Genomic DNA, 8,100 nt, shown 5'->3' on the forward strand with positions numbered 1-8,100 from the left:
AGCCTTTGTTCCACCTATCTTCGAGACCATATATATCTAGAAGGCACTCTGAGAGCGCAGACCTCCGTCAAGGTTCGTGCTATTATTGCTTGTTCGTGAGTCGGATCCGGATCCGCTCCAAAATTGAATGGGTTCTTCCTTGGCCCATGCTACACCCTTCCACCAAGTTTCATGAAAATCGGGCCAGTAGTGTACTACTAAGTTACTGTAATCCTGCTAACAGACAAACGGCACTGAAAACATGACTGGCGGAGGTAATGATGTCATGCCCATGACCCTCGGAGGCAGCACCTCCCACTGTATAAAAACGGGGTTAAGTTCCGGCTCCTCTTCCAGGGAGGACGAGAACGTGAGTTTTCACCTTTCAGTTCATCACACGTACGGTGCAGGTACCTTGTGTCCCTGTGACTTGTGGTGGCTTATCATAGAATCATGTTAGTTACTTGTGGTCCCTCTTCTAGCTGGAAGAAAACCACTTGGCTGCTTGTGGCAGCTAGCCAGCTGTTGCTAATTGCTAGCTTGTTGCTATTCTGTAATGCTAATTGTTAGCTTGCTTGAAGCTATCTGCTACCTGGGAACTGTTTCTGTTAATCTCTGCTTCTTTCCAGGTTTACTAATTGGCTGAAGGCACACATATACACCGTGTTTGCAGGTGGTGGTGCCTATTATTTGATCCCAATAAGTGTGTTAGCATACTGTTATTGGCAATTAATTATTTAGGTGAGTACTGCAAGCCTTTAGGATACCCTATACCACTGTGCGTGGTTAGCGTAGGGCTAAGTATTGGTCCTGCTAAATACATTCACGTACTGCTGATGGCCATTTTCTATTTCAGTGGGATACTTTGCCGGCCATTTCTGCTCAGGCAGAATCATGGCCTCACAGCGCTGCCGCTTTTTTCCGATGGATTCCCTTGACGGCCATCAGGATCAGCCCACTCGCAGCTCACATGAGATGTGGGTGAGGTTATGTCCTCAGCCATCCTGCCGCAGACAGATATGGCTGGCCCAATCCCCTCTTCCCAGTTTGCTAGTGGTGCCTGGTCAAGTCTTCCACCCAGGCTCTCATGATGTCTTGGATACGGCTGAACGCTCCATCACAAGGAGGGAAGCTGTCCCCAGCCGGCCTCAGCCTACGGGCCGGGACTCAGGGGGCCCCAGAACCCACAATCCACTTGGCACAGGCATGCGGTCAGGATGCCTGGGCCAAGTAGGATATATTTTACATTATCAGTCTGTGTGTTCAGGCCTAAATCCCCCTATCTGCCTGAAATTGTCTTTTCAATGATGTTGGGTCGTTTTAGGGTGTGTACCACTTCCTGTGGGCGTATCGTATGACCGTGGCCAGCGGTGAGCCGGTTGTGGCTATCAAGGTGAGGCTAGCGGCCACTGAGCAGGAAGTCACAACAACAATGGAGGAAAAGAAAGAACAGCAAAGTTAAACTATCAGAAACATGAGCTTTTACTTTTTTTTTTAAATTGCAGATTGTCTGCGTTCTCTGTCTACTTCTTCAACACCTGTGACGGCTTTACGGTGCCAGTTACCTCAGCCTCAGACTAGATGACATCATCAAGTCTTGGGTCAGGAACTTGACCAACTAGGTGGGAAGAGGGCGGGGCTAACAATACATTTCCTGTCTCAAGAAGAAAAGTTGCAGATTGAACATAAACTGAATATCATTTCAGGAGTGTGTAACCTGCAAGCCCTCATCCTCTGTGTGAGGGGAAAATGAACTCCACTCCTGTTAAAAAAAAAATTAAATGGACTGACACTCAAAAAGGTGTTAACACATCTCAGTATTGCAGGGGAGCAGGAAATGTTAAAAAACAAAAAAAAACAAAACAACAACTGAGATTAATCATTAATTAATCATTTCTATGCATTAAGTATATCAGTCTTTCTTTAGTGTGTATCTGTTTGCAGAGTGGAAAAGTACTGAATCCTTCATGCAACTTGTTTACCAGATCTTTGTGCTCTGTTCCTGTCTTTATCAGACAGTGAAGGACATGTGAAACTCACACATAATACCCCAACTTTCAATCCTCCCTTATGTACTCCTTGTCTTTGTGCTGAAATCCTACTTATATCCTTTTTTTCCACTTCACTATTCAGAACTGCATTTGCCTCTGTGCTGTGCACTTCTCTCCATGCCACATGCCAATAAAGAACCTTTATTGAAAGAACACAGAGATCTCAGCTTGAAGTCGTTATTGAACAAATTTTTCTCTTATCAGCTGTGATGGCACGGGGCTTAGGGTTAGTGACATTGGATTAGAGGTAGTCATCTAGGTCTGTCTTCCTATGGGTCAGCAGCAAACAGCCAGTGATCGGAGTTGGATTTACATGCAGCTTTTATGGTTTAAAGCCACAGAGCCATCTAGTGAGGGAGAGAGTGTTGTACGTTATGAGAGCCATGCACATGGGGAAACCAACAGTAGTGTACTTTTTGTGGAGAAAAATGGGAAAGAAAATGACAAAAAAAAAGTGAGAAAGAAAACAACAGTTGACATTTGTTAAATCTGAACAAACTGCCCAGTTAACTTCATTCTTTATTGTTTTTTAGAAGCAAAGTTATCAAAAGTAGTTGAAAATAATCACAGTAGGTTACGTATTACAGTGCTATCATAATCAGTAACTTACATTTTACATATTGATCATTTAGCTGTTTTTCTTATGTAGAGTGACATACAATGAGTGCAACGGTAGAGAAAGTTTCATTTCCTAAATCGTCAACATTACATAAAGTCTGAATCCAAAATGAAATCTCTGCTCTGACAAAATTGATAGTGCAGAATTAAAATGATGGTACTTTTTAGAGACTCTGAGAACTTGCAAGAAAGGACGATTAAATTCAATTAAAGTATTAAGTATTAAGATGAAGAACCAAATAAGTCAGGATGAAGTTTTACCTGGAGTGTAAATATAGAGAAAATTCAGTTTTAACAAAGCAGAGCTTGTCTAAGTTGTGGTGATGCAAAACAATTTTTATTTATTTAAATATCACATATGTATTCATTGTATTTTGTTAAATTCTTTTTGTTTAACATCATTTAATATTTGTTTTTCTTTGTTGCTGTGTGTTAATTATTAGTAATGACCTTGTTAGCACTTTCAGATTTCCTTTTAACCAAAAGTTCAAAAGAAATATACTGTCATTTTTATAGACATTTTTATATTGTTATTTGTTGTTATTAAGGATCCGAGCACCGGAGATGCTGGAACCCAACTGAATTTGCTGGAATTCATCTTCTTTCTTTTTCTGTGCCAAATGTGGAGATGACGGCTTTGTAAAGTCCGGAATTAGTAAACTGGAAAAAGTGCCCAAGCCTCCTAGACAGCCGTGAAAAGTCTCACTTTCACAAAGAGTGTGTCCAAAAAAAAAGTGCGCTCACTTCAGCCTAACACCAGTCAATATTCAGCTTGTCAAACAAAAGTGCAGAAAGAGCAGGAGAAAAGAAGGGATGGAATGATGGAGCAACTAACTAACCCGACAGGAGCTGGCGATCAGAGGGCACACCGATAAGGAGAGACATTTTCGAAAGCTAGTCGAACTCGTAGCTGAGAAAAACCCCCCTCTGAAAAGCTTTATGCTCACTGGGAAATATGCATCACACGAGACAATCAATGAACGTATACATGAGATGTATCAGGAGTCTCTCACCACTCTCTTAACTGAAATAAAAAGCAATGCAAAACACTATGCAATTACTGTGGATGAAACTCGCGATTGTGCCGGGCATGAACAGTTGTCTCTGTCTGTACGATGAGTATCAACTGACTCTGTTGTCCACGAAGACTTCATAGGAATGTATGACTGTCCGAAGACCTAAGACCTAAGACCTAAGACCTAAGACCTAAGACCTAAGTCCTATGTCCTAAGACTGACACAGAATCAAGAACCCTTACGATCAAAGTCGGTGCTGTTCGCGGTGCTAAACTGGACGATGGCGGAGAGGCAACTTTCTCTCTCTCTTAAGATATATTATACCGCCACACACTAACACACACACACACACACACACACACACACACACACACTTTTTGGCCCCTGCACTTCTGAAATGAATCCGGCGCCCCTGAGTGGCAGCCAAGCGCACCAGCGGCACTGAGAATGAACTTAACCTATAATTACTGCGAACAAGAGGGGAACAAGCACTGCCTTATTTTACAGCCCACACATCTTGTACTTACTGCATAACTACAGGGAACAAGCACTGATAACACTTCTTTTGTGCCCCCTGATTACGTTACTGTACCCTGTAATTATTTTAGTATGCAGTAATTATGAAAATAGTTACACCATAACTACCTTATAAATCTCTCATAATTACAAAATTGTTAACTGTAACTACAGCCTTGTTATTTTATTAGTAACCCATAAATACAAACTGGTTACACCATAATTAGCGGGCTGTAAAATAAAGCGTTACTGAAACTTTTTGTGTCACTGGAGTCTTTGGAAGATGTTGAGTCCAACACACTTTCAACATCTGCCATATTGGATTTTCCAGCATTTATAATTTTTAAAAAAAAATCACTTTTTTCACAACTCCTAGGCCGTTCATCTGTTTCAAACAAAGATTAAAATCCAAACTTCAAATATTTGTAAAAAATCAGCCGTATGTCCAACAAAGTTGAAATTTTCAAGAAATGTCGGCTGAAGTGAGATAAATCTTTCGTACATTGGTACCTATCCCCGATTCTGAAGTTGCCCCCCTCTGTTTATAGCAAAAACTGACTGTGATCCCACAGTCCTCCTAAACTGTAAGTTACAGAAAAAAAAACCATGATTTTTGAAATCGTCATACCTTAATTAGTAAACACACAAAATATTGTCTTGAAAACTGAGCGTACTGTAGATTGAAATGTCCAGCTGCAAATAGTTTGATAAATTGACGATGTGACATGATAGTTTGATCAATCTTCATCAAACTAAAGTCAAATGATGTCTGTACTCTCAAGATTATGTCTATATTCTTTCTGAATATTATCCCTTTGGTCTATTTGTTCACTTATTTTTAAGTTTAATGAAAAGTAAATCAAAACTAATCAACATAATGCAGAAAACTCAAAGCAGGTTTTTGGCATCATCTATCAAAGGTGAAATACCCGATTTGACATCACTGATTGGGGTGTGGCCAGATGTTCCAACCCATAGAGAGCAGTGCAGCAGCAGTTTTCTAGCCCATGTGATATATTGATTGATACTGAGTTATTCATTAATGGAGAGCACTGTAAAGTTGCATGTGGTTAAGTGGTTAGCACAGGCTGCAGTATCACAATACTTCTCCCTTTTGATAGAAGATTGTGGATTCGAATGCAGGATTTCCTTTTCCAAAGTCAAACTGCCAAGCACAAGGGTCATATTTTCCAACAGGTCCAAAAGGTTTTGCCATTGTCAATAACTTGAACAATGTACAGTACCATGAACAATATGATTGCAATTAAATTATAAACTTGACACAAAATTGGACATAACTAATCGACTGCAGCTATATTTTGTTATTGTTGCTATAGATGTCATCCACTTCACCATGACAGCGACATCATCATCAGGATATGGGCACATTAATAATAGAAATGTTTATCTTAAAATGAGTGGTATTCCCTTCACAGAAATAGATGGATTATTTACATGATTCCTCATCATTTCCATCATTATGAGCATCATCATCATCTTCTTCTTTGTGTCAGTGCTGTTCCACTGTTACAGAGACCTTCACTGGTAAAATCTTCAGAGGGAGTTTATTCCAAGTGTCAGTGAATGGAAACAGCCTGTCAGTGAAAGTGTGTGTGAAGGTGTGTATGTGTGTGTTAGTGTCAGGATCAGAGAATGACAGCCTTCCTCTGGTCCAGTCCAGATGCAGTCTGATCCTCTGGAGCTTCTTCTTCACTGGGAGAACAGAGACTTGATCTGATCGGGAGAGTGCTGTGTATTTATTATTATTGAACCCTATTACCCATAATCCAGACTGTATGTCTTTCTTCCTCCGGACAGATTCTGCTGCCACACCCAGTACCCAGTATGTGTTGTCTCCAACCTCAACATCCCAGCTGTGAGTTCCTGAGTTGAAACCCTCAGATCCCAGGACAGACTGGCAGGAGTCAAACCTCTCTGGATTTTCAGGAAGCTTCTGTCTCTCTCCACGTCTCACACTGGTCAGATCCTCAGACAGGATGAGTTCTGGATGGGCAGTGTTCGGGTCCAGAATCACAGGAGTGTAGGAGACCATCTCCTTCATCTTGTCCCAGACTGTGAAGCTCAGGTTGCCCAGGTGTTTGGCCTCGTCTATCAGAGCTCCTGAGACCAGCTGTGGATCCTCCAGCAGGGGGCGCTGGACTCTTTCCACTGTAGCCTTGTAGTTCTGCAGGAACGAGACGTCTTCAGCTCTCAGCTCCTTCTCTATGGCTCTGACTGTGTCTGAAAGAGCTGCTATCTCTCTGCTCAGACCCTCAATCTTCTCCTTCATCGTCTGACTCTTCTGCTCCTCTTCCTCCCTCAGTGCAGCGATCCTGGCCTTCTCTTCCTTTTTTAGAAACTGGTGAAGCTTCTTAAACTCCTCCTTCATCTGCCTCTCTGTGCGTCGGGCCTGGACCTTAATGTGTTCTGCTGTTCGATCACAGTTTCCTTTAACTTGATTAAAGAGCTTCAGTTTCTCCTGTAAGGACTTCAGTGATTTCTGGAGTCTTCTCTTGTGATCCCATACAGCTTCAGCAATGGGTCTGAATCTGTGATTGGTGTGTGTTTCTGAATCTCGACAGACAACACACACTGGCTGCTGATGGTCCAGACAGAAGAGCTTGAGTTTCTCAGAGTGCAGACTGCAGAGAGGCTCAGACTCTGCTGAAGCTCTCTGATCTCTCTCCAGTAAGAAAGCCTCACACAGGTTCTTCAACGCCAAGTTACAAGGTGTTTTTTTCTTTGAAGATGTACTCCTACAAACTGGACACTGACATATTTGTTTCCTTCTCCACCACTTCTGCAGACAGGCTTTACAGAAGCTGTGGCTACATGACAGGAGGACAGGATCTTTAAAGATGTCATGGCAGACGGGACAGGACAGATCCTCCTCTGATTTGGAAGCCATTTTCTCTCTGAGTGAAGCTGAAAACTCACCGTCAGACAACTCAAATAGAAAATCAATCAGTTGTAGTGCTGCTCCTTGCTCTAGAAAGTTCCCTGAAAGTTTCTTTCACTTTGAGTCGTGGTTCTTCTAAAAGTCCCGTTCAGTCTGAGGAGTCAGCAGCAGGTTGAAGTGTCAGTATTCCAGTTTTCAGTATTCCCAGTATTCCCAGTATTCCCTCCTGTAGCTGTCCTCCCTCAGTGGAAGTCGTGGGTTTGGTCTGAAGGTGAATCTTATCGTCTGTCTCTCAGTGTGTGTCTCTTCTCAGTGAGAAGTGGAAAAGTGACAACTTCTCTTTCCTGGTTCGTCTCAGTTCAGTCAGACAAGGGGCGGAGCTTGGTCAGACCAGGGCTGAGTTTCATTCCAAAATGTTGCTCTGTCCTGGATGGTCAGCCAGAGATGGGTTTCACTGCAAAGCGTTGCTCTGTCATTGCTTACTGTGTATTGTAGACTGATAGAGGGTCCAGTGAAACACTCAGCCACCAGGCAACTAGTGTTTCATTTGGATTTGAAGTGTGGATCCAAAATGAGGTACCCAAGAGATATGAAGAGCAGCTCATCCCCGAAATGAGTTTTGGGGATATTATGGATTCACCCCACCCACTGCCACCGCGTCCGCCGCAGATCCTTCGTGTGAACGCGATAACTTGAACAGTTTTTATAAGAATCTTTTCAAGCTTGGTATGGACATTGAGACATAGAGGAAGAACTGATTTGATTTTTATATGTGTATGATTATAATCGGCCGAATGGTGGCGCTATAATCAAAAGTCAGAAATAAAAAGTTTAAAGTGCTGTATCTCCCACACCGTTTGTCTGATTTACATGAAACTTGGTCCACCTTGGTACACATGTCCACCGAACCGTTCTCTACAAATCTGCCATGAGGATCCTCAAGGTTCGCCTGGAGTTTTTTTTAGATATTTTGAATTATTTGAAAAACACATTTTTAGCATCTCCTCCTACACCGCTTGAC

At 42.2% G+C, this 8,100-nt stretch overlaps 1 protein-coding gene across 1 annotated transcript; it reads right to left on the minus strand.

The window, feature by feature from the left end:
• Positions 1 to 5,690: 5,690 nt before the first annotated feature.
• LOC139666017 (nuclear factor 7, ovary-like) lies at positions 5,691 to 7,088 on the minus strand. The gene has a single exon (XM_071545084.1). It carries the CDS (start codon positions 7,086 to 7,088, stop codon positions 5,691 to 5,693), a length of 1,398 nt encoding a protein of 465 aa, XP_071401185.1.
• Between the last annotated feature and the right edge of the window lie 1,012 nt (positions 7,089 to 8,100).

Source organism: Centroberyx affinis, unplaced genomic scaffold (assembly GCF_046629955.1).
Source record: "Centroberyx affinis isolate AG114_WGS23_722 - 3 ecotype Tasmania unplaced genomic scaffold, CSIRO-AGI_Caff_v1 ptg004766l_1, whole genome shotgun sequence".
NCBI lineage: Eukaryota > Metazoa > Chordata > Actinopteri > Beryciformes > Berycidae > Centroberyx > Centroberyx affinis.